Genomic DNA, 27692 nt, shown 5'->3' on the forward strand with positions numbered 1-27692 from the left:
AAAATTGTACACTTGTTTTTAACCGACAATAATTTCATGCTATAATGGTTGTTTTCTTTTTTTCTGGAACACAGTGATTATAATACTATGGCAAGAAAGTTACAAGATGTTTGATATTCTGTTTATAAGTTGCAGTTATCCTGTCTTCAGAAATTGATGAAGTCAGATGTGTCTGGTTATTATCGTAAACAATATACCATATACCTAGTTACCTACCATATGTATTTGTGATGGTGTTATCTGAAATGCAATGAAGACTATTAAGTTACTTTTAATATGTCAGGTTAAGTTTATAGATAAATTTAATGGAATGAATATTGGTTTGCCATTTCTCATGTGACTCACCGGATGTGCTGACTTGAGCTTGTGATATTTTGTTTTGTTAACAATCTATGATGAGCGTTATGGCGATGCACATTGATCATGGGAAAGATGCCACTTTTCATCGCAAGTCAGTGCATAAGATGCCAGTTCAACGGCGGTCTCAAAGCTCATCAAATTTCAATAAAGAAACTAAAGTGGAATTAAAACCTCTTCCCCTTTTGAAAAGTGGGTGATATCATCCTAGAGGGTTTTGTAGTGGTATTCTAGTTTGTTGTTCTTAATATATGTCTCCAAGTATCTGGTAGTAAAAATGCTGATAATGTAACATATGTATTAGGACCATATTTCTTTCAAGATTGTTTGAAAAACAGATGCTAAAAGATATATGAACCAGACACTTTCATTCTTTTAAAGAGTTTGTTGAATATTAATTAAATTTTTGAAAAGTATGTTAATACGCTTGATTTCTACTGTTTGTTCAAGTACTGCTTAATTTTTGTTCCATGATGAGGATGATGTTTGATTTGATGTCTTTTTACATCACCTTATTGTCAAGCTCTTATTCCAGAGTAAATTTGTTAAGTGATAAATTCTTGTTTTAGTGATCATATAAAACTGACTACCTTGTTTGACTTAAATACGTTATCGATTGTCTACTTTTCATAGGCGCTTCACCGTCAGAGCAACAGGAACTTTTCATAAGCAAGTTACAGCAATGTTCAGTAATTTTTAACTTCATGGAAAGCATAGAAGATTTACAGGTCAGTATACTACAAGATTTTTATGGTAATTTATCAATGTATTAATGGAATGTTTGAATATGTTTGCTAATTATCATCTGAAACACCTTTAGTTGTTTTGTTTATTTAGTTAGTTGTGCTTTTTGTTTTGAACATTATATATAATACTAATTTGGAATGTAGGGGAAAGAGATTAAGCGAGCCAGTCTCAATGAGATCGTCGATTACATGTCATCATCTAATGGAGTTCTCTCAGAAGCAGTTTATCCCCATATCATAAAAATGGTCAGTTTGTTTGACTTATATAATTTATTGCACGTCTGTCGTGTGTTGAGTTTTAAATTGTTGATATTTTTTAATTACTTTTATGCTGCCAAAGCGTCACCATAATATTGTATTAGTTTTATTGTATTGATTTTGAAGGGTAAAAATAACTGGATTTGAAATTTGACACTTTGTGTTGATTGATGAATGTATTTGATGGGATTTCAAAATTTGTAGTAAACTTTTTTACTAAATGCTAATAGGCCCTACACTGCCTACAGTAGTTCCTGCTTTAGAAAGTGCAATTTGATTCTGTCCAAGTACATTTCCCATGTATTTATTATTTAAAATACCTTCTTTACTGTATTTGCCCAACCCTCCTTATCAACTGAGTTTTGGAGGAGATTTTGATCAAATCAGGTAGAGATAGATTTGTGAAGGTTTGTTGGAAATTTTCAGCATTGGTTTGTTAACCCGTGGTTGGTATTGTCACTAACGGAATGGCCCGTTTCGGTGAGTCCGATTCGGTGTGTCCGATTCGGTTAGTCCGATTCGGTGAGTCCGATCCCTTAACGGGGGATTTTTTCAATTTTTTGTTTTAAATTATTGGGTACCGTAGCCTAATTATCATTGCCGTTTTAGGGTTAGGGGTTAGGAGTTCAGGTTAAGGGTTAGAAATTAGGAACTCACCAAATCAGACTCACCGAATCGGACTCACCGAATAGTAGCAGACCCTGCCACTAACTCCACTGTTTGTGGAAAATCAAAGACGATGGTGTCATTCAACAGCCTCTCCATCAGTGGTTCTTAATCCCTGTTGTCTTTTGTTAGCACCAATTTTAAGTCACAGCTGGTGAAAAACATCTTGGTTTACTTTATCAACCGCTGATGCAACCGGCTATTGTACAATGCAATATGACAATCTGGTTTATCGTATTGTGTTCAGTGGAACCAAAGTGTCCAACTGTCCAACCTCACATCTCACTTCCTAAGTCCAAAATGGCCCAGTCCTGAGCTAGACTTGTGAAGCAAAAACTACTGTAATAAGAAAGCAAATTATAGCTGAAGTATAATTTTATTTTGTTGAATGAAATACTTGTAGCCACCGGTTCTTGCTTGAATCTAATCACAAGCTGATGGCCCTATGCAAGAGCTATTCAAGGCATGTAGAGTAGACCTTTTGTTCTTGAACAAAGGATGCTGCAGGCTTTAATTACATGGTCTGCTGTTTGTTTCTCAGAACTTTCTTAAGTTTGCAAATTAAGTACTATAACAAATTTATCTAAAAAATATTTAAAGTTCTTGTCAGTGACTTACTCTTTAATGCAAACTTTTCTTTCGCCAGATTTCTGTGAATATTTTCCGAACTCTTCCCCCATCTGAAAAAGTTGATTTTGATCCGGAAGATGATGATCCGACGTTAGAGGCATCCTGGCCTCATCTGCAGGTAGCTTTCTCAACTACCCTGACAGCAAAAATCCGTTGTTTTTACGTTGATTCAACGTCTGTTGATGTAAAAATGATTGACTTTAGTGTCTGGGTAGCAAAAGTTATCCTTTTCAAATCATTTCTACGTTGTCTGATGTTGAAACGATGCAAACGAGCAACTTTTGTTATCTGGATATCATAGATTAGAATCATTCACATTGAATCAGTGAAGCGATTACAAGATAGAAGATTATATGTCTCCGAGAGATGCTGACTGCGTTAAACAATTGCACAGCTACCTGCCGTTGGTCTTCCTGTAATTTGCATATATCATAAGCAACAGTATAGATGTGTTCTTATTATATGCGCTAAGTCTATGCTCAATCGTGTTTATCGCAACGTTTTAACTTTGCTACCATAAAAAAAAAACGTGAATGTTCTCAGTTTACTTCTTAATTCAGTAATTCACTATAGCATTTTACATGCGTTGAAAGTTTACAGTATATGATATAATTTACTTAGGTTGAGTTAAACGGTTAGAATTTTATCCTCAATTCAAATTTTTTACTTAACTTATTATATCGTTATCATTGGTTGATACGAAGCGATATGGTATCGACATTTTCCAGTACCACAATGCCGTATAGGTTACGTGTAAGATTTTCTTGATAATGTCCTCAAAAACAACCCAATCCCTCCTTTGCTTTAGCTCGTGTACGAATTCTTTCTTCGCGTCATGGAATCGTCGGATTTCCAGCCGTCGGTCGCAAAGAAATTCATCGACCAAAAGTTTATTCTTCAGGTTGGGTTTGAAATACCACCCTGCCTACAGCTATATTTTTTCTTTAGTTAACAACTGTAGCGATCGATAAACATCTATTCAATGTAAAGGTCGCCATGTTGACAACACACTGCGCCATGTTTGTCATGATGGTGCAAGGTGCGTGTTACGGAATTCATTTGGTTTTGTCATCTTTTTGTTTCATTGATTCACTTTACATCCATCAAATATAGTGCAATGTGTACTGTACATGTGTTGGATGATGCAGCCAAAGCTTGGTTGTTCTTTCGTAGTCTTTCTGTGCATTTCGAGTAACATCAATAATTGGTGTGGGGTAAAGACACACACCCTGCCCTAGAAATTCAAACAAACGTTTTTTATTGTTTGGTGGTGTGCTGGTAAATTGCATACTGCAGTTCAGAGATTTTCAACTTTTTGCCCTTTGTTTGCCTCTTGCCGACTTTCTAAAGGTAAATTTACTCCCGTTAAAGTTTTTTAAACCAAATTCTGGACTTTTATTCATGTGTGCTGTATTTTTCTGTATTTTCTTCAGTAGTAAACTTACCCTCCTAATAGATGGAATTTACCCGGGTTGAGAACCTTTGGTTCAGCATTTGCTTGAATTTCTCCCAGTCCCGTTAATGGCGAAAATGATTTTTTGAAAGATGTTTTTCTAACTTGATGTCAATGTTCCTACAGTTGTTGGAGCTCTTTGCAAGCGAGGATCCCAGGGAACGAGATTTTTTGAAAACTGTTCTTCACAGGATCTATGGAAAATTTTTGAATTTGCGAGCGTTTATTCGGAGACAGATGAATAACATATTTTTGACGTAAGTGATTATTGTATCAACCAAATGCTTTTTCCCGTTTGTCTGAAACTTTTCATGTTTGTTTGAAACAAAGTTTATTTCATTCTAAGTTCGCTTTCAGACGTAGTTTGATTTCGAAGTTAGACAAGGTGCAAGGTAATGTGACACTGACGCTTTCACATGCTTATTTCCAGGCATTTCCCAACAAGCAAGATTGGCATTTTTTTAGATTGATTTAACGTTGTAATGGTTTGACGTTGCATCAATGTAAAAACATTACTCAAACCAAAATCGCTCGCTGGGTTACTAAGCTAACAATTTTTGTTTCCTGTAAAGTTTCCATCACTCTCTATGGAAATTTTGCTTGTGACACCAGTTTGTTTATTGTACTTGCGTAATTTGTCTTTGAGGTTATTAGTAATGAACAACTGCGCTTGTAAACAAATAGGTTGTAAACTCTTAAAAAACTGTTTTGGCACGTCATTGGTCCGAATTCCCAATAAAAAAGTTCCCAGCAAAAGTTTTCTTTTTGTATCGTTTCGATGGCACTCTACGTTGAAACAATGTAAAGTTTTAAACCTTTTTCCGCTGGATTGTAGTTTGTAAAAAACGCCCCTTGTTTCATTGACCCACGAAGACAAACATGCATCCATGCAGTATTTGCCACTTCACCTTCAGTTGGAATGTCTTGTTTGCGTCTTAACTATTTATATAAGATTTGGGCATTCCGCAGTGCCGCTAATGCCAGTTCTTAGAAGCTGCCATCACCATGGGTCTCTGTTTCAGTAACTGCAACTCTCTTTTCTCAGGTTTATATATGAAAACGAACAGTTTGCCGGCGTACCAGAGCTTTTAGAAATCCTCGGAAGGTAAATATTGATTTTTACGCATTTGTGTTATCTATGCTGTTTTACTCCACCAAACAACACAGCGTGAAATTAAGGTTTGGGCCATTGTTAGGCAGTAGGCAGGCACCGCTCCGACACTTTATAGCTCATTCATCATGTCACTTAGCGTTTCATAGTGGCCTTTTCACTGGCATTCTTTGTTTTCCATTTGTATTGTTTCGTTTTTGAACTTTCGTTCGCACTTGTAGCTTCATCGATTCGTACATGATAAGTAATGCTTAGAGTATTGTTGTGTAAATTTCAGCAAGGCAATGGAGTGCCATTCCAGTATGTCCAACAACAAAATCCTTTCTGTATGTTGGCAGATATTGAATCAAAGTAAAAAACGGGTGTTGTTTGTTAACTGTGATAGAACCTTGCCGTGATTATATAAGCAATTTATAAAGCTATCACTTCTACACGCAGCATTATCAATGGATTCGCACTGCCACTGAAGACCGAGCATAAGCAATTCCTGATGAAAGTTCTTGTCCCATTACACAAGACACGAGGCCTAGCTATGTTTCATGCACAAGTATGTTGTGTTGTTTTAATAGTTTTTTTTATTAAGGTTTTAAAAAAGACATTAACAAGAATAAAAACAGAGTGCTTGGAAAGAGTTATTTCAATGACAATCTGTGTCACTGTCTTAAAATAATCATCAGTTTTCATTTGATATTGTTTTTGGTTGTCACATTTTCTCAACAGACATAAATGCTGTATATGTAATAGGTTATATACGACTTTTTGGTGACAAGATTTTTATCAACTCTAAGCTGAAGTTTCGGTGTTGATGATTTAGTTTATGTGGTGCATGGGAAGACAAACTTGTCGTTTACATCAGTCAAATTTACCCCTAAGAATGAAGAAATTTACCCCAAGTTGAGAATTGTTGGTCGAGCCCAACGCTCACCTCATTCGGCCACTCACCATTGACTGTGTGTTGACAGTGACCCAGCTAATAAAAATTATAAAGTTGCGCAGTTTTACATCACTTAAATGTTTGGCGATAGTGAAGCGGTGTGAAAAGAACTTCGTTTGTTTGCTGGGTGGCAGTTGCCAACATTACTTAAATAATGTGCTCAACTCCTCGGAGCCACTCTCCCTGATTAAATCAATTATAATGTCGGAGCTATTATATTCCAGAAGGCTTAGACAATTACTTGTGACATCATAAAGCTGATGTCATTTTAATGTAATTTATTTTGCAGCTTGCTTATTGCATCGTTCAGTACTTGGAAAAAGATCCTGCTTTAACTCAGTCGGTGAGTGTGGACTTGTCAGAATAAGATTGACTAAGGAACTGACTATAGTGGCATTTCGTATCTGTGGACAAATGTTCAAACATACCGGTGTTGCAGATTTTTTTCCATTTATTTTTTAACTTTATAGTTTACACTCCTTTTTTGTGAAGAAACTTCATCCTGTTATTAAAAGTTGGATATAAAGTCGATCATACCAGCTTGCAAAAGTTACCTTTTTCAAGTCAGTTCAACGCTTAGTTTTACCTCTAGCTAGTTGGAATAGGATACTAACAATGCGAAAACGAAGAATTACAAACATTTTCACAATGGGACATTACTCTTTTGAGTGTTTTCCTTCGGTCAGCTGAAACACTGACCCATCTGGGGCAAGTAGCCGGCTTGCTTCAAAGTGATTGTTTGGTGATTGAATAGTATTGTATTTCAAGTTCATTCAAGGTAAGGCTTGTCATTGTGTTGAGCGCTGGGCGTTATTGGATATGCCAGTGTTGTCGTCTTTGAATGAAATCTTTTCAGTCGTACTGTTGTAATAACAGGCTATTTTATACGCTTTCTGTAACATCTGGCTTGAGACTCCAGTAATGTGCATTTGAGTGATTTATATTGTAACCACGTTAGCTGCTCTTACTTTGTGCTGCCTAGTTTTTTTAAGACCGAGGAGATTACAAGGAGTGTTTGTAACGCACGTTTGCACTGCAGCAACGTTTTTTCAACATCATTGAATGTTGTTAATGGAAAAAAAAACTTACCCAAGTGACACGGCTTGTGTGACTATTTTTCCTTGCGAAATACAATGCACCTTGCGGGCCATTCCGAGTTCTCACGTCATCTTCCAATATAAACGTTTCCTCATTTATTTCGCCTCATTTGAGCTAAGTGGTCGACGTCGTTGCTTGTTAGTATCATCCCTATTGCATGCTGTGCGGTTCTAGTAGCAGTCGGGGTCTATGTCTTTACTGTCTACCGGATGAGAACTAGATTGTCATCTTTCAATTAACTCTAACGTTTAGCCAATAGCTTCAGTCCGGCTTGGTTATGTTTGTGCTGCGCTGTAGCCTCCGGTCGCTGGGTGAAGCTGTCAACGACTTCTGTAACGTTATACAAATCCAACCTATTCTATTTACTTTTGTTGGCATCTGCGTCGTTCACAACTCACCGCAACGTCAAACTTCAATATTTGAGTACACATGCTTTTACTTCTGTTAGTTTTCGGCAATTTGTTTACTTTGTTGTTTTGGACTTTGCCAAGCAGGATGACGAGCTGAGCCATCATGCCATACCATGCTTTCTGTTGAATGCCGTTGTCTTTGTATCATGACTTTCCTTTCCGTAGTCGTGACATGTCGTGTACTTTTAACTTCGTGGCTAAACAATGAAAGAAATCCATTCGCAAATTTTTCTTCAGACTGCAACCGAGCTGTCAGTTGAAAACCTGCGATGTTGGAAGATATGTTTGTGACGTGTGTGACCTTGAAAAGCAGCTTTATTTCACCGTAAAATAATATGATATTAAGTTTAACCTTTTGTCTGTTGCTTTTGTCAAATCTTGTATGTCAATGCCAACGCCCATCACTGCCAGTTCTGGTAAATAAATCTTACTTTTTAAAGCATTGATCAGATTCAATTCAGCATAGACGAAATGTCTTGATTTTGGTTATTAGCAGTAAAGCTTCAAATACGATTTTAATGCAAAATAAACCGAGCTACGTTGTTGAATTTTTTTGAAGTTAAAATGAATGCTTGGTTAAAAAGATAAATATTTTAATCAGTTCACAACATTGATTTGGTGTAGGCCTAGTGGGCACTGGGTAGTACGTAAGTGAGCTCATTGTTATCCATTTCCTTTGACTACCTACCTCCAGCAGTAGCAGATCTAGGTGGAGACTGGGGCATGCCTTCGTTCAGGGACATTCTGACAAGTTCTGTTTCATTTTGATCGCTCTCTGCTTCCACATTTTCTGGGCTCTAAATTTGTAATTTATTATGACTGCGCCCGGAGTGCGCCCCCTTAAACCATTCGAATATGATCATCACAGCAATGCGGAGTATTTGCCTCTACTTTTTCAATGTGCTGTAGTTTGAAGCAGCGTATTTCGAAGATCAGGATCCCAGGCGCGAAAAAAACTGGAATTTTTTCTGTTCTGTTTTCATTATGCGAATAGAAAATCACAAAGGCGTATATCTCAGCTAATAAAAGTGGCCCTTTTTACCAGGGCTGCGGAGTTTGCTATAAAAGAAGTGTGGCTCCAGACCTGTCAGGCTTCATGCTAGTGACTCCAGCTTCGGAGAGAAAATAAACACGTGTGTCCAAAATACACACTTTTTTAGAATTAATACAATGAAGTTTTTAAAACACTGCCCTTCGAAACAACAACAAAAAATAAGAAATGTGGACAGTGTGGTAACTCTACTCATAAGTAATTTGTGGGAAGTAACAAATCATCCACCTAGCCTATATTGTTTCAATAAGTTGCTTGCATGTGCTATGTGTCTTGAGACTACTACGTGGAGGACTGGAGGTGCTAGGCTTGCTGGTAGCTATTAGGCTTGCCTGCGACTAACTGCGTTTTACTTCACACACACTCACCACACGAAATGCCTAGCGGCTCATTATTTCACTACCAACTAGCGAAATTCATCCATATTATATTGATTCAACGTTTAGATACCGTGTTTACTGTTTACTGTATGGCATGATTTGTATGTATGAATTTACTAGTTGATCTGTGACGAAACAATCCGTTCAGTAAAAAATGCTTCACAATGTGACATGGTCTGTCAGTGTCACTATTCCTAGTCGGTCATCTCTCATAGTGTCTCGTCACATAGATTTAATAAAACCAACTTGTGAGTTTCTTAGCCAAAGCTGGAGCCTGAGCTTTTACATTTTTTGTGGCTCCAACTCCACAGCAAGCGGAGTTAAAAGCTCCGACTCCATTGAAAACACTTGGCTCCATGGCCCCGGTGTAGCAGTCCAAGAGTTACTGCATGCCAAAAGTTACAAGAGTTGCCAAATATTTCATTTAAATTTTATTTAATTTTGTTTCAAAAAAATAATTAAATTTTAACCTCTCAAAAGGTCAGATTAATAAATACAAGTATTTTGTATTGTTAACTGAAAAGCTTGCATTAGTTTGAGAGCAATGAATTCATTAAATTTAGTTAAAACAATTTTCGCTTTTCTATCGATTGTGAAAACGCCTGGCACCGCTGGTAACTTTTGGACTGACAGTAACTTCCAGACTGCAACGCCGCAGAAGCAGTCCAAAAGTTACTGCTATTGTAAGTGGGTGTGCTTTTTCGAAATTCTTTTGGAAAAACTTGTAAATGGACTGAAACTTCAATTGGTCAGTAGATTAAACCCTCTGCAAGTGTGCGAAAGATGAATCCCAAGGATAAATATTCTCACCACGAAACCATAATTCTAGACTTTTAAGTTTCGTGCCACGTGTTTTCGATGGGAGTCCAACGGAAATTCATTGGAATCTCAAAGTGTTCAACACTTTCGTAAAAGCTAAAGCCTTCCCCGCGTGTGAGACTGTGATAGCCTACTCACTGAAGGTTGATGGCGTTTTGACTACTGGTTGGCCTACATGTAGCCTAAGTTACTTTATATTTCTTCAAAACGGTAGTTATGAAAAACCAGACCAAAAATAGGCTCAGTGCTTTATTCACTAGAAAACTTTGGTTTTAACTTTCATGAAATAGGCCTGCATAAAATATAGTCAAAGACTATGTTCGTCCACTACAACTCAAGATCAACGGCTAACAAGTCAGCCTTCAAATGCAAACTTTGTACGATATATAAATGCCACCGATTCACGTATAGCCCGATTTAAACTTTGAAATGTTTGGAGCGATGATCAATTAAATTATTTGTTTCAACAGAGCCATATAGCCTACAATGAGTCAATAAAACACTCATAATACTACATTGTGAATCGTAGGTTGCATTATAGCACAATCAGGATGACAGCAAAAGACTATAGGCTAAGTGGTCATCTAGTCCAGGGGTCCGCAAATACTGGGTCGCGACCCAAATTTGGGTCGCGAGACCATTCACAGTGGGTCGCAAACCGGTTTAAAATTACCATAAATATAACTTGTATGGCAAAAATAAATACAATCATATAGTCTTTGATGTGCTGAGTTTCGTACAATTTGGTAGGCTACAAGAAAATTTATACTTTCGATTGTAGTACAGTAGTTAAGCCCACGGTTATATATATAGCCTGGAAGACAGCTTGAGCCAGGGCATGAAAACTCTCTCAGCTTAGGCTATCTCCAGAACTGGCGACTGAAACTTAGCGAAAACAAAACTTTGGCGGCAGCTTTTCACCTATAGCCTACAGTCGGGAAGTTGATCGTGAGCTGCATGTTCAGAACAATGGAAAACCTCTGACCTTCTGCCCCGAACCAGAATATCTTGGGGTGACACTAGACAAATCGTACACATACCGCCACCATTTGGTGTCACTGCGCAAGAAAATGACATCCCACGCTGCTCTACTCAAGCGCCTGGCAGGCCATAGCTGGGGGGCGAGGGCTGACACTTTGCGTATAGCAGCCTTAGCCCTTGTCTACTCTTCAGCAGAGTACTGTACACCTGTTTGGTGCTGCAGTGCACACTGCCATAACATCGGCACTGCCATAAACAGCGCCCTGCGCACAGTTACCAGATGCATGCGTCCCACACCATTGGATAATTTTGCCATTCTCGCTGGCATCCAACTTTCTGAGCTTCGTCACGAAGAAGCCACTCTGTTTCTTAGCCGACGGGCACTAAAGCCTAACCATCTTCTCCACCACAAGATCTCTGCTTCCCCAAACCAGCGCCCCAGTCGACTGAAGTCAAGACAACCATTCGTGCCAGCCGCTCAACTTCTGATCAACGCAGCAGATGAACTTCATCTCTGCGGCTACTTGGGCGGACTATAAATGGAGTTCTGAAAGGAAGTCAAGTACCACCGGACTTCATTCGTTAATCCCCAACGCCGACACATGCCCCATCGGCCTTACACTACAAAAACAAGCATGGGTGCGCCTCAACCGTCTTCGTACGGGCGTCGGGCTTTTCCGGTCAACCATGCGCCATTGGGGAATTGGCCTCTTCCTCCTCCTATGAATGTGATGCCGAGGAAGAGACTGCAGACCACATCATCAATAACTGTACCATCTTCAAGCCACCTAACGGAGTGGAAGGTCTGCGTGTCATGGATGATGAAACTAAATACTGGCTGCTCTCTAATAGCCTTCCAGTGTAGTCCGGGAACATCTTGAGTCTGGGCTGGTAAAAGGATAGAGTAGACCCTCGGCCCCAGAGGCTTGCACGACGACGAAGCGCACGGTTAATAGGTCCACCGGCTTATTAAGCCCAATTTGGTCCATTCCGGAATTACTGAAGATATAGGAGTGGTAGAAAATTGTCTCCCGCAGCCAAAATCGTCTGGTCCCGATGTGGCCTTAATAAGTGGGGACGACCGTATTGGAATTGATATTAATTTGCAAAGTGTTTTGCGCAAAATTATATGTTTCCGAAACGTTTGGGTCGCGAAGACTTCGAAGGATTGCTTTTTGGGTCGCACCAAAAAGTATTTGCGGACCCCTGATCTAGTCAATCAACTCCTCATGCAAATTTATTTGCCAACGCACGTAAGGCACGGACACAACTTCAAATGGTATAATACAAACAAATCAGGTTAAAATGATATCCTACGTAAATTGTTAGGTTACAAATTCAAATTTCATTCCAAAACAGCAACAATTTCTGGTACAAAACTCATCTTTTAACTTTCATCTTATTTTCGCTTCATTCGCAATTACGTTTCTGCTGTAAATCATTTAAGATGCAATGGTGGATAAGTCTTCAAGTTCAACATGTTTCCAATGTTGAAATCATTTATACAAATCTGCTGCAAGCGTCAAATCTGAAAACCCTGTTTTAGTAACTTCTGAACTGGCAGTAACTTTCAGACCGCGTATACGCGGTCCAGAAGTTACGGTAACTTTCAGACCGCAGTAACTCCTGGACCGTTACACCGGTTCCATTGAAAGCGTTGGCTCCGCGGCTCCGCGGAATGGCCCGTTTCGGAGAGTCCGATTCGGAGAGTTCCCTATTCGGAGACAGCCTTTTTCGGAGAGTTCCCTATTCGGAGATTTTTTGAAATTTTTTTTGAAAATTATCGGGTACCGTAGCCTAATTATTATTGCCGCTTTTACATCGTTTTAACGTCGCTAAACGTTCAAATCGTGCAGAAAAAAATAGAAATAAAATGTTTGAACAATTAAATGAATTCATTCTATTTGAATAAGACCTTCTGATGATCCGTTAGGTGAAACAATTTGTAAAGGCTTCAGATAGTAATAACTATGTTTATTGGTTTATATTTTTAATATTGGAGAAGAACAAACGTCTGACTTTATGCTTCTGAGATCCGTACCATGGAAGCAGTCATTGCTATCACATAAATAGAGTCCTTAAGGTTCTCTACTGGTTTAAAGTACTGCCTCAACATCGTCTGGCAGGTAAATTTACGTGGTTGGTAAGTGAGCAATCGGTTACAAACTGTATTTTATTGTTTTATATTTTAGCCTTGTGCCCATATCCCCCCGTATTTAAACCATATACCATAAACAGTTTTGGTGTGTATGAGAGTATGTGGTATTTGGTAAGAATATAATGTAGTATTTTCTTTATATGTGACTCTCTATGATCTGTACTTTACCGCGAAGCCTGTTAGTTTGTTTTCTCTTGTATCCATGAAAACACTAATTTGAATATTCTACTGACCTTACGTGTACCGGTGATAATAGTAGCCGCTGGGCATCTTAGTACGCTGTTTGCGCAACATTTGTGACAAACCGAGGTTGGGTTACTTTCAAAAATGCTAATTTTACGAAGTGAGTTAGTGTTTTGTTTTCATAGTTGACGTTTTGAAAAATTCTATTTGGAATACCAGTTCTTGCCAACTTACGTTAACTTTCATTTGCAAAATGTTATGTTTTCGTATACTCACTCAACAATTGTTATTCTAAAAGTTCTTTTCTTGATTTTATTGGTTAGAATTTCCAACATAGTTTCTGTCGTTGTTTGATTTCTGCCATCAGTACCAATCACATCCTGAGTGCTTCAGACAGTTGTCCAGGCAAGCTTCAATCAAATCCCGTCGCTTTATTTTCTCGTAAAATTGCTTACAGGAATCTGTGACGTGCCCGTCGCTGATTAGTTACATTGCTTTTATGGGCTAATGTCAACCTGTTCAGCATAACGAGGAAACGACTTTTCCCTAACCGTTTCTCCCTATGTTTGGTGAAGTTATATCAAAGTTATTGATACTGTGGTAACGTTATTGAATTAAGACCTTTTAATTTTTGAAACATCAAAGAAATCCTCACTGGTGATGTGACTTCTGTTACAAAAGCTACAAACCATGCAGCTTTTGTGTTAAGTTCTCAAGCTTTACAAGTTTGCTCATGATTTTGATTTTTTTATGTGTAATTTTCCAGTCGAACACAATCATTCTCAACATGTGACGAAATTTTGTTTGTTCACATTTCTGATGAAGATATACCGAAAACTCTGGTATCCCTCTCGCTTTTGTGATAATTACTTCTTTTAACGTTATTTAATAACGTTTCCTCTCGAAAAAGTTGACGTTTTTGCGTCATTTTGACGTTTACCAAACAACAAATCAATCGTTTTTTTTACATTGATCTGCAGAGGTTGAATCAATGTAAAAAGCGGTTGATTTGTTGTCTGGTCAACGACTGACGTTTACGTCAATCGTTTACTGAGTTGTCAAGGTTGTCTTTTTGCATTTGTTCAACGTCTACAGATGCAAAGCATTCTGGCTAAGGTAAAAGCTACAATAATGGCATTCCTGATGAATGGTTAATGGATATTTTTCGTTTGTATATTGAAATACCTGATCATTGACAAGTGACCTCATGTTGATGAGGTCACTTGCAGTTCTGTGACATTTTAATGTCACGTTTCCGCGATTCGCCCACAGCGTTTCATTGCAGAGTCGGCCTACACAGTACACAGTGCTGCAAGTGTTATGGACTGGTGATCATATTTTATCATTGTAAGTAACAGTCTAACAGAGCCATTTGTAACCGAGCTCTTTCACTATTTCAGATTTTTTATTGACAGTTTGTCATTGTACCGAAGTGATCATAGTAATCTGGAATTTGGTAGGGTGGCGAACTTGGGCATTTGGACTTCCACTTTTCATCACTGTTCTTAAAAACCACAGCACACCTCACCTCTACAAGCAAATACCATTCAATTTTAGTTTTCTTCATTGGTATATGAGGTTGATGCTATTGCATTTGTGAACCACAGCCCTGGCACCTACGACTTGTGTTACTTACGCCTACTGTGTTGCTGCAACATCTTTCATTGCTCACAGATATTTTTGTAACGTGTTGCTTTGTTCTCAATATCTATTTGCTTTCTATACAAAGCAATGGCCGTGACTGTTTGTAGATCGTGTTGTGTCTTGCAAATGCAACGCTTTGCTCACAAAAAAAAAAGTTCTATTTCTACTATCTACACTGCCGAGATATTTTTTTAGTCTTTTTGTTAGAGATGGCTGAGCATTTCCAGTGAAATGGAATGTATCCCGCTTTAGCCAGCGCAGGTGTGACTTCCCAGGCTGGGTTGTCTTGGAATCTTGTTTGTTTAAGCTTGTCATTCCATTTGCTTTGTGGGTATTTCCGTACACAGCGTTTCTATTTGACATCAAATTGCGTGGAAGTCACGTTAAAATATAGCTTTAAGACTTTCTGCTTAGTATCAATCATCTATAGTCACCCACTGGTAAATGCTGGATGTAAGAGAGTCAGTCCAATGGGTGGGCCTAGTTACAAACTTCGGTTTACAATAGAATTGGATCAATTACAATTGTAATTGAATGTTATTAATTACACATTTTTATGTAATTGTAATTATATTATAATTGAAACTTTTGTCGTTGTGTAATTGTACTTGGATTTGTAATTTCAAAAACTTTTGGTCCAAATTACAATTAGCCTGTATTCGGTAAGTTGCACGCATGATATCAGTACTTTTGTTGAGCCGCTAGCTGGGGTTCAAAATGGACCTACATTGCAAACTAATCTTTGTCAATGCAATTCTACTTGTTTTTGATAAAATCAAACTGTAAAAATCATCGATGAACAAAAATATTGAAACATTTAATTTTTGCAATTGAAATGTGTGTACATTTAAGGGGATGTAGGAATTTGTAAAATCATAAAGACTGCAATCGAACGAACGAAAATGGAAGACGCCATACTTGAGTTTCCCCCTTGTTTGAGATCATCAGTGGGGCATACTCAATACCCATGTGTCTTCAGCGGGAATCAAACTTCTAACTTGATGGGAATTGTGGACGTTTCAGACTTGGTTAGGAACGGCATACTGGGCGTGGACGCTGTAGTACAATCTCGACGAAGGTTTGATTCCCAAACAAGTCTGAAACGTCCACAAGTCCAATCAAGTTGGAAGTTCGATTCCCACTGAAGACACATGGGTATGCACCACTGATGATCCAAAACAAAGATGAAACTTGAGTATGGCGTCTTCCATTTTCGTTCGTTCGGGACATTAATGATTTTATTACGTTTGTAAGTAATTGTAATTGAAATTGTAATTTGAAAATTTCAGAACAGTGTAATTGTAAAGTAATTGAAATGAAAATTGTGTGGTTGATCCAACTCTGGCTCCCAATTCAACTTCAATGTCATTGAAGCATTGCTAAGTTGCAGACAAACTGTCGGGTTATTATTGTTTAATACTTCTATCTTAAGCTGTAGCTTTATAAAAGTGTATTTTGCTATTTTGCGATTGAAATCATAGTCAACTTCTTAGATTTGATCATTTTTATTCAGATTGATTAACTGCTTTTACCATTCTGCTCCAACATTTTGTTATTATTGAAGAAATGTCTGTGATAAACATTGAAGTTGTCAGATGGTTGATAAACAGCACTATCGCACCTCTGGAGATGTGTGCATTCAGTCGATTGCTGCTGCCCTTATCACTTCAATGAATGCGTTTCACAATCTTCTATCGATTGATTTTGACACACAAGACATTGCAAAACCCTTCGCAACAGTCCCACTGCTGTACGCGGCATTGGACGAGCAATAATCTGTTTGGTATTCTTCCAGTTCCCAGCCAACAAATCAGTCCTTTTTTACATTGATGCAACGTCTGGAGACGTTAAATCAGTGCAAAACTGATTTTATTGGCTGGACTTGAAGCAACCATAGCCCGATCCTCACAATAGCGCCACTACGCACGATCGGTTGAAAGTACATTCGCCGGCACACTTAAGAAAGGTAATAAAGGCACGGTTTGAATGGTCCTTCATAATTTCCATGCAGCTCGGTTCTTTCACACAGAATCTTTGCCAAAAATAATTTACAATTTATTTTTAAAGATAGTGTCCTTTTATCCCAGCTAGCAAAATTGGTTACAGTTTCATTGATTCAACATCTTCTGACGTTGGTAATAGCCAGTAGATTTATTAACAAACATGTCCGCAGTGTACAAACACGGCATAGATGAGGACTCTGCCGATACTGCGGATACAACGTTTAAGTAATTTGATCTTAGCGATGTATCCACACTCTGGGCAAAAAATCTAAAACACAATATATATATGCACAATTGCACACCATAAGGCTCTACTACCGCCATAAATCTAACCAATAGTGATTGAGGGTAAATAGTTTGAAGCTTCTTTGAATGTGCTACTTTAGTACTTTGTTTTACCGTCGTCTTTTCGTTTCAGGTTCTGCAAGGTATATTCAAGTACTGGCCACAGACCTGCAGCTCAAAGGAGGTCATGTTCCTTGGTGAACTGGAGGAGATATTGGATGTAATAGGATCGGCTCATTTCAAGGTTATCCTCAGCGACCTCTTCACTCAGCTTTCTAAATGCGTATCGAGCCCGCATTTTCAGGTATGGAGTTCGTTCCATGCATCACTTTCAGCGTTGACATTTTGACAGATTATTATCGTTGTCGTACGTTTTTATAACCTAAATTGTTTACATTACTTGTGCCTTGTGTTCGAAGTCGTCAGATCGCTAGATATCTTCAGATAAGCTTGAACATAATTGATTTCTTTCGCTTCATAACATAATAGCCTTGCATTGTTAGCTTCATTACGTTTTATGAATCTCACACCATGCTTTTATATCTCAACTTCTGCATTTCAACCTCCATAAATTGCAAGCAGTAAGGTGAAACCTCACATGACGCAAGCGATGCAGCTTGTGTTTTGAAATCGTACCGTTTCTGACAAAATGATGAATTCAGCGATTTGCATTTTCATCTTGGTGGTCCCCAGACAGCAAATCAGCCATTTTTACATTGATTCAACTTCTTCAGACGTTGCAGGACTGATTGCTGTCTGGGTCACAATTTCACTCATTAATGTGACTTGATACGTAATTGCGTTGGATACTTTGATTGTGATATGATGGCTATGGCCAGATTAGCCGTAATTTACTTTTTAGCAGGATTTTAATGCATCACTTAAACCAAATTTCGGCAGGCAAATGCTTTCATTTTTGATCGTTTCAACATCTGGCAACGTTAAAAGGATGTGAAAAATGGTAATTTTGCCAGCTTAGGTGGTGTTAAGAGGTGTTTCTTGATAGCTTAATTACATTCAAATATGCTTGAGAAAAGTTTCTTTGGAACTGGCCCCTGTCATAGAACTATTGAATTGCCTCAGCACGCTACACCTTTTGCGTTTGCACTGGTGTGCAGTCTACCATGGCTAAGGTCTACTTACGTTGAATTAACGCAAAAAAGCTTATTTTATCAATAAGGTAGACTATACTATCATTTAAGAAAAGTATCAGGCCATCTCAAAATTTGTATCTTCATCACTTTTAGAAAATTTGCCAACGACCAGCCCACGTTTTATAAGTGACACTGTTGGTGAACGTTTTGAAAATCAGAAGATAAAATGCGTAAATTTTTGTCAGTCATGCATGTTATAGCTTCATAGCTAAGGTTGTGAGAATGACAAGTACCATGACTAAATTCTTATGCGGGGTATTTGACGCAAGAAAAACACCATTGCCTATTTTAAAAAGATTTATTTTAAAGACTTGACCTGGAATCTTCCTCAGGCTTGCCGCTCTGCCACTGAGCCTGTAACGTGGTTTGTGTTTTTTTTTTGCCTTGGCAACCTGCTTAAGCTCGCCTTTGTAGCAGCCATGTCCAATTGTAGTTATCATGAGAGGTACAAACTACCCAGAAATGTTGGGCCCCTCATATTAAGAATACTGTAACGCAGTGACACAGTTTCTGAGTAAATGAACAAAATGAATAGCTAAATTAAAATTTTATAACTCTGCGTCTAATATTTCGTACTTTCAATTTTTTTATTTGAGGGGCTTTTATACAAATTCAAGCAGGATTAAAGCATGTTGCTGTACAAATTGCGTCTTCAAATGACCTTTGTACGTAACGCGTAAGACGACGTCGAAACGATGTAAAACGCCCTTTTGCTGGTTAGTTTTTTACGCAAACAGATGATCAATCTGGAAATATTTTATTTTCTTGCAGGTTGCGGAAAGAGCTTTGTACTTTTGGAACAACGAATACATCTTGGGGCTGATAGAAGAAAATTCGTCGGAGATTTTGCCTTTAATGTTTCCAAGTTTATACCAGATATCGAAGGAGCACTGGAACCAGTAAGTTGAACATGCTTTCAGCCAGAAACATATCTGTTCTCACTCAGCAAGACGCAGGATAACACCTTCCTAATAACCAAGATGTTGAAACTGCCCTCTCCCTTGTCTCTGACGTTTGTGCCAAAATTGCCGCGCTGGCACTACCTTGTGTTTGTGCTAAGTCTGATTGCGGTCAATTACCATAATAAAGTTTTATAAACACATGAAAGACTATTTTTCTGACTGAAATCGAAAGCTGACAACTGCGAAATTTCACCATCATTGTCCGTTTGGGCGTACTTGTACACCATTGAAATCCAAGTTTTTCCAAACACCGCTGTCCTTCATCAAGCTCGACAGTTCGTGTTTCTGCACTCCAGTGTCCTGTTCTAATTAGCGGAGAAAGGATTTCGCCTACCAACCCCTGTTTCTTATGCCATAAGTTGGTTTCCAAAGAAGAATGTTAGAAATTTCTTGTGGACTTCTATGGTAGTGACCTGTTAGCTGTAATCTTTGCCTTTTGATCGTGAGTGTGAGGTGTGTGAACCAATCCAGGAAAATTTGTTAGATTGGCTTGACGAAGCCAGTAAAGATGGTTCACTTTGTTTCAAAGGCACGTTTGATTTCTCCTGTGCAAAAATATATTACCCATTTAAGTTACATAGTTGTCAAGCAAAGCAAATAAAAAGGCCAATATCTTGCCAAGCCAGTCCGGTAGTAATTGTAACTATGATTTATGTGGTCTGTGGGTTTTTCTAAGTAAATACAGTATTGTGGTCGCTTCTAAAGCCATTGTGTCAACCAGGTTTGACAATTTCAACATTCACTAAACGTTTTTTAGCATCAAATAGACGTGAAAGTGACCCTTTTTGCTTGCTGATAACCGCTTCTGGATACCTGTCATGAGAACGATTGCTTTATCATTCAAACACATGCTTCATCATACCACTTGCTGATATACGAGTCTGAAGTGTTTTAGTTTCCAATCCATGGCAACAGATGGCATAGGAGATTCAAATCCGATACATTCGACATTATCTTGTTGTCTTTAATCATGGTGGTTTATGCTGAGGTGATGATCAGTGACTCTGTCAGCTTGCAAAGGTTGTTGAATAAGGTGTTGCGTATGCACAGCGGTGATCCTTCACAACTGTTGCCCCATAGACGGTACCCAGCCTAATGAGCTTGCTAAAACAAGAGCCAACGAAATAACTTTGCCACAAGAAATCACTTTTTATGATCATTTCATCTGCTTGAAAAGCATCAAAAATTATGATTCTTATTTTTTTTATCCGTTGTATGGCTACTTATGCCACTACCATCCTATTGCAAACTGTCTTCAGTTGTGTTGTGGCAGCAAAAGTTCCACGACTTGTTAATTACAAACGCTGAACAATCTCATGAACTGTTGTGGATCCCTACTTGTGTTTTATGTTAAATGCAAATAATTAACATTTCTGCTTTATCTTGTTACGTTTGACAACACGAAAACAACTACTGAGGCATTGATGGCAATTATGGTAGAGTTACTAAAAAACGAAGACTGAGATTCTAGAAAATTGATCAAATTCCAACACTTCCATTGAAAAGGAATTGCCCATTGCCCATTCCTGCCTGTGGTGCGATCAGCTCTCACGTAGAAAATGCATCATTTTTAAATTGATTTAACGTCTGCAAACGTTGAATCAATTTTGCCTGATAAGAACGTGTTTTCAGGCTAGGCTATCCTTGTTCAAACTACTTGGTTGGCTGGCTTACAATTGCCTTCTTTTGAGCGCAATCAAGCAAATTACTACGACTAGCCCTTCACCGCAGCAAGGGTGTTACTTGAAATTTCTTACCAGTGTTTGCGCATTAAGGCAAATATTCTGTTGACTTAGGAAGTCTCCACACTTGAACAATCCTGGATACTTATTTGTTCTTTGCTTTTGAAGTGGTTTGCGAAAAACCTTCACAAATGAAGCAAATATAGCAAAAACTGCAATCTAGAAGCGGACTCGATAGTTTTTAAGGACAATCCCGATTTCTCGCTCATACTTTGCACATGTTAGGGTAGTTGTTTCATTAAATTTAACAAATGGCAAACGCAATTTGTTTTTCAATTTTTTCATTTACATAATCTCAAAACCACTCGCTGCAAGTTGAAAAATGACGCAATTGGCGGTTGATAGTTTTCATATGCAGCATCCCACGTAAATACTGTGGTCAGGCCATGTATTACAGATTGAAATGGCATGATTTAGCCTAATATGTAAGTGAGATCTCAAATGTTTGGCCACAGTGAATGAAACCCACGCGAGGTGCTACATTAGTTAGTTGTCTTGAGACTAGAAGAAAATTCTTTTTATTTTGTAAATTACAAAAATAACTCAATTTAATGTTCACGGACCACACACAACCCCCGCAGGGTCACGCACCCGGTTTGAGAACCCCTGATGCAAAGAAACAGATTTTGTCAGTTAAGTTGGCTTATCTGCTTTGCTAAAAATGCCAACAGAATGCTGACCCGACGCAATAAACAGCTCCGTAAAAGAAGGGTCGTGGTGTTCTATTTCATTGAGTGAGCGTTGCAACTTGCAACCAATGCAAGAAAAATATGTTCAGATGTTTCTGCAGTGCCGGTTTCCAGCTATCACATTAGTCCTTTTTAACAGTAAATGGAAAATAGACTGATTTGCCGGTTGGAATTGTCATTGTCTGGCATGAGCCTGTTCTGATAAGTCGTAAAAGGCTGCTTGCATATTGCAGGACGATTGTAGCGCTGGTTTACAATGTTCTCAAGACCTTTATGGAGATGGACTCTGCTCTCTTCGACAGTTTAACGGCCTCGTATAAAGCTGAAAGACAAAAGTAAGTCGCAATTGTATTTTTTTCATTTGCTGAACTGTCATTCTTCGCAAATGTGATAGCTAAAAATGAAAAAGGATTTTTTGTATTCTCTAAGATGCAAACGATACAAGTACTATGCTTTGCGCAAGTATAATGGGCTCTAAAGAACCGTGCATATATGCGATTTAGTTGTAGTTTAGCTTTGTGCTTCTGATGAGCAGTTGTCTGTCAATCCTACAATTTCATGTGATTCACTGTTCATTGCACAATGCATATCAATAACAACAATACAAAAAGACTGCTCAATAGCAGGCAAAAGCTTATCAAAGCGGTTTACAGCAAATATGATTATCATTCCTCCGAAAAAGCTTCAAAAGCCTGTGTCACCCTTGATGGGATCGTGAATCGGTGGTATCTCGCGTCACCCTTTTTACAGCTCGGAAATGCTTAATGGTACAATTGTGCGTTTTTGTGCAATGTAGATATTCGTAGGGACACAGAATACTGACGCAAGCCCAGTTTCTGACATTGGAAGTTGAAAGCTTCCTTCACACTTGAAGTGGCGTAACCAGTGATCATTTCCCAACAACTTGTTCCAGTCGTTGTGTTTTGTTGAGTAGTTAGCTGAATTCAAAGCGCTTTTGCTCAACCGCACACGTCAAGAATCGAACTGCTGTCGCTCGATCTTCAGATGGTTTAATTATGTTTCGAACCTCTTGCCGGCTACCCAATCAGTCCTCTTTTACATTGATTCATGGTCAGTCAGGCGTTGAATCAACGTAAAAAAGATTTGCTCCTAGTTTAAGTATTGAAAAGTTGATGTTTTTTTATTCGTTTCCAATATCGCATCACTCACTTCAACACAGGAACGGTTCGGCCTGACTGCCCTGTGGGATAGCCGCTTGTCATCAGTAACTTTTTTATCACTATAGATCGCCATGCCACTGATTTGTTAGCTTTATGATTGTTCTTGTTGCATTGCAGGAAAGTGAAAAAGCAAAGAGAGAGAGAAGAGCTGTGGAAAAAATTGGACAATATGTGTGTGAAGAAGAAAAAACCACTTAATTCAACATAGTCACGCAAGAACAGAACAATCCACACAAGCGGTTACTGGCAACCCTGCTTTGCGGCGATCTCTATGAGCTATTGTTACGTTTCAAAGGCATTGTGGAAGAAAACCCCTTTTAAGATATACCTTAAGCATTATATTGATCAAGATTTTAACGATTTTCCATCGATATGTTGTTTTCTGCGCTCTTGTGACGTTTCCTTTGAAGTCGCAAACAAAATGCATAGTATTTGCATCGTGCCATGCTAATTGTTTTGTTAGCGAGAGTATCATGCATTGGAACTGGCTGTCATCAACCCAGGCAGCAAAACCTGTCATTTTCACATTGATTCAACGTCTGCAGACGTTGAATCTGCAGGTTTTTGCTGTCTGGAACGTTAGCAGAAAGGCGCGAATGTGAGTGGAGCAAAAATGTGCTTTGTATTTTTTTCATCTAATTTTTTATGGCGTGCCGTTGATTTTGTTCCCACTATTTTATATCATGTTTATTCTTTATTTCGAGTGTTTTTTTTGTAACTGTTTGCTTCATCTTTTATTATCTCAACAACATAACTTTAATCTTCTGATGAGAAATAGAAGAGACTTTAATCGTGTCCTTATATACAAGAAAGCTTGTATAGTTGTGTGTTTTTTTACGCGATGCTTTTCATGGACTGAAAGGTTGCAATTTTTACATAGCTTCAGCATCTAATAGCGTTCAAACGATGTAAAGATAGCAACATTTGTGTCCGACGTATGATCCTACTGTTCCAGCTATCGGTTGTGAATATTATAAATTATGAGATATTCTTCAATTAAATTATGTTGATGAATGTTGTTGTGCTGTATAGATTGTTGGTGCGAGAATTATTGTTTGCGTTTATTCTATGTTAACCAATGTATAATTTTTATGTAATCGTGAACTCAATTATGTCGTAGCAAGCTACCGCTTCTTTAGAAATGCTTGCACTTAAGTTGCACTTAGGTTAAGTTTGACTTCATTAAGTTCAGTTTGATGAAATCAAAATATACGCACACTTTTATGAAGCATGACATCTGTGGTGCATTATCTCAATCTAAACGGAGTTACCCCAGACTGCAAATCAACCGTTTTTTACATTGATTCAACGTCTGCACACGTTAAATTAATGTAATAAAACGCTTCATTGTATGTGCGCATGGAGTCTCCACCATAGTTTGCTATTCTGTGACTTGACACTGACCGGGTTTATTGCAAAAACCCACACAGAAAATCAATCGTTTGATTACATTGATAGTCTGCAGACGTTGAATCAATGTAAAAAACGACTGATTTGCTGTCTAGGGAATTTAAATGGCAATTTATTTGAAGTTAGATGATGTGGTTGGGTGAAGCAAGTATCTAAAATACTGCATACAATCGAAATTCCTAATGTTACTCTAAATTTTACTGGTATCCAAGCTACCAAAACTCGGCCTTTTTACATCGATTCAGTGTCTGCGGACGTTGAATCTATGTAAAAAGATTTATTTTGCAAGTTGGGATGCTCCCAAGCAATCTGTCCCGTCGCAGTCTTGTTAAAGTTTCATCTTATCGTTGGTGCCTATCAAGCAGCACGTGTGTAGAGGTGTACGTAGTGTAATTATCTTGCTTGGATGTGCTAGCAATCTTTTATGTTATGTTGAGGAAAGTCGTCGTGTCAAGAAATGAGTGGGATTTTCAACCTTAACCATAGGACGTGATGTTCCAAAAGCAAATCAATCGCTTTTTACATTGATTCAACGTCTACAGACGTTGAATCAATGTAAAAAGCGATTGATTTCCTGTCTGGGGTAGCTTTAAACGAATCACTCGCATTCTCTACGATTTAAACTGACGGTTATGGAACGGTCATAATTGTTTAATTCCATTCATTCTGTGGCTTCTATTCCTCCGAGATTCGCAAGATACGACGAGTCCATGCATTTGGAACCACCCTACGTCACACAACTAACAAAATTTGTCTTTTTGTTAGGCGTGTGCTGCTTTGTCGTGTGATGCCTGATGTCAGCTTCAAGTTATCAGTTAACAATTTCACGCCAAGTTATCTGTGACCTTGCAAATCCACCTTACTGAGGCTTATTGTTCAATTTTCCTCAAAACAACGAAATTACTAACAGCGATGATATTTTGCACGTTGGCGATCAGCTTTCGTTGAGATGCAAATAGCCTTGTCCGCTTTGAAAGAAGCGGACAAACAATGTTAGGCATGTTTTTCTGTTGTGTGTCTTCAACGGTTACTTGACAGTCGGTCTCATAACACATCAAAAACATCAATTATTTGTGTGAAAATTGTTTTAAAACCTTCTTTTTTTACATAGATTTAACATCGAGAGACGTTAAGCCAATGTGGAAAGTTTGGGGTTATTTTAGTTAGTAAAAGCACATGCAAGAAAAAAGTTAGTAAAAGCACATGCTTTTCAAAATTTTATTTGTCGATTCGACCCCGTTTTGTTAGGGACACCAAATTTGGTCAATTACAAGTAGTTCCTTTTTTGATAACAATGAATCATACGTAAAAAGTATATGGCATCAACAGAACACATTCCGTTTTTGTTTAATACAACCCAGTCACCTCCCAATTTTCATCCACTCAATCCATAGTCTTGTTAAGCCAATTCATGATGAAGCGAAATTTTAAGCAACAGCTTCAACAATCGAACAAATCAGTCCATTTTTACATTGATTTAACGTCAGCAGGCGTTGAGTTAACGTAAGAATGGAACTGATTTCTTTGCTGGCTTGCCATCCCTCCTGACCCTAGTCGTGCCTGTGCTTTGATATGTTGCACATTTCAACACTGTGCTTGAAACTTGTTGACATTTTTTGCGTTAATCTAACGTTACATGATGCTTTGGTTTTGTAGAAAAGTTATTCTCGTCATCCTACCATCTCCCCAAACAGCAAAATCCGTCATTTTTACATTGATTCAACGTCTGCAGACGCTGAATCAATGTAAAAATGACGGATTTTGTTGTCTGGGTCAGTTAAAGAGTTGGGCCTTGGGTTAACCTGCACTTGCGTGATACCTAGCTGATATTTTTTTTTTCTGAAACTTTTAGTCAATGTAACATCACGATGAAATGATGTGATTTCACTGTTTGATTAATTAGAATTTAATTTCAGCACTATTCGCTTCCGTGTTCTGTAGCCTACTTATCTTTCACCTGGCTAAAATAAATTCTTTATTCATTGATTCAACGTCTGCGGACATTGACTAAATGTGAAATTTACCAATTGTTCTAGCTGGGTATTCTTCTTTTTGTACTTTGATAAAAAGATTGTTCCATGTAACAATCTTGCCTTGTATTTGGCCTTGTTAGTTGATAATATCGTCTGTCGTTAAAGTGACGTCCATCGTAGCATCAACAACGTGAAATTGAAAATTTTGCTCATGCAGCCCAGATCAATAATCTATTGGAGTTTCGTTATTTCACAATTTTAATATAAATGTAGAAACTGACATAGAATTTTGAAATGTTACAGCATTGGTTTTGCGGCTATAAGTTGGATGAGTGTGATTGTTATCTTGATTCGTACTTCTACGCCCAGCCAGCCAGTAAATCGGACATTTCTTACGTTGATTTAACGTTTGACGACGTTAATTCAATTCAAAAAAACGACTGATTTTCTGGCTGGACCTGTTTTTCGTTATCGTCGATTCAGAAGCAACTTCATGCTAGTGGTTGTATTTTTAAACCGTCGAGTTTATAAATTCTGGTGTATTGTGTCACGTTGTACATTGTGGTACGTCTTTGTTTGATTTTAGGCAGCCAAGAAACTGCTGTTTATATCCTCAAGTTGTAGTCTTGTTGCTCGTGTCACTTGATTGAATATGTTTGAGTTGTCTTTCTCTTGCACCCCCCCATTAGTAGGCCAATACCCAGGGTTAAAGCCAATCCGACTCTCGTAGAAAAAGATCAATCTTTCATCAATCAATTTTGTGGTTGAACACTGACCATTTCAAAACGATTTTAGTAATAAGTTAAATCTTATAAAAGAAGCAAGATGCTCAGCCAACTAATCAATCCTTTACATTGATACAACGTTGAATCAATGTAAAAAAGCGTTGATTTGTTGGCTAGGCAGGTCCTCTACCTCTTTGATCAGGAAAATGTCTACCATAGTTTTGTGTTAGCCTTGGAGGATGTGATGTTTTGCAAAAGAGCTCACAGACTTGTATTTTCGCCTCTTGTTTTCTGCAGAATGAGCACAAATGTTAAAACGACTTTGTTTATTGTGAACTGAAGCAAGAACATTTGATTGTCTGCGCGAATCGATCTTCTGTCATCATTCCTGTTCATGTGCTTGTAGAATGTTGGTTGTTTAGAATGAAATATTAAATTTATTTCAAAATCTCAAGTTTCTTTGCTCGCATCTCGATGCCGAACGTCGCATACCCAGACGGCAAAATCCGACCTTTTTACATTGATTTAACGTCTGACGTAGTAGTTGGCGTCGAATCAGTGAAAAAATTACGGATTTTGTTGTCTGAGATAGTTTACAGAACTACCACGTGCGAAAGCGGATCTTGTCAGCTGGTCAGTCCAACAAGATCAACCAACAGCCAACAATCAGTATATTTTCACATTCATCG

The 27692-nt window shown here is 38.2% G+C and overlaps 1 protein-coding gene across 1 annotated transcript; it reads left to right on the forward strand.

The window, feature by feature from the left end:
- The first annotated feature begins 301 nt into the window (after positions 1–301).
- LOC145781168 (serine/threonine-protein phosphatase 2A 56 kDa regulatory subunit alpha isoform-like) lies at positions 302–26835 on the forward strand. The gene is made up of 13 exons (XM_082592944.1): positions 302–549; positions 991–1085; positions 1248–1349; positions 2674–2775; positions 3466–3558; positions 4237–4367; positions 5156–5215; positions 5660–5768; positions 6445–6498; positions 17301–17471; positions 19093–19220; positions 21948–22049; positions 23013–26835. The coding sequence occupies exons 1-13, from the start codon at positions 393–395 to the stop codon at positions 23101–23103; spliced, it is 1395 nt and encodes a 464-aa protein (XP_082449070.1). The 5' UTR covers positions 302–392; the 3' UTR covers positions 23104–26835.
- Positions 26836–27692: the final 857 nt, after the last annotated feature.

The sequence above is a fragment of the Aplidium turbinatum genome, chromosome 12, assembly GCF_918807975.1.
Source record: "Aplidium turbinatum chromosome 12, kaAplTurb1.1, whole genome shotgun sequence".
Taxonomy (NCBI): Eukaryota; Metazoa; Chordata; class Ascidiacea; order Aplousobranchia; family Polyclinidae; genus Aplidium; species Aplidium turbinatum.

Coding starts and splice junctions, on each gene's coding strand:
- LOC145781168 (XM_082592944.1), top strand. CDS start 393: ATGATGAGCGTTATGGCGATGCACATTGATCATGGGAAAGATGCCACT. Junction 1,350..2,673: donor ATCCCCATATCATAAAAATG/GTCAGTTTGTTT, acceptor TTCTTTCGCCAG/ATTTCTGTGAATATTTTCCG. Junction 5,769..6,444: donor TAGCTATGTTTCATGCACAA/GTATGTTGTGTT, acceptor TTTATTTTGCAG/CTTGCTTATTGCATCGTTCA.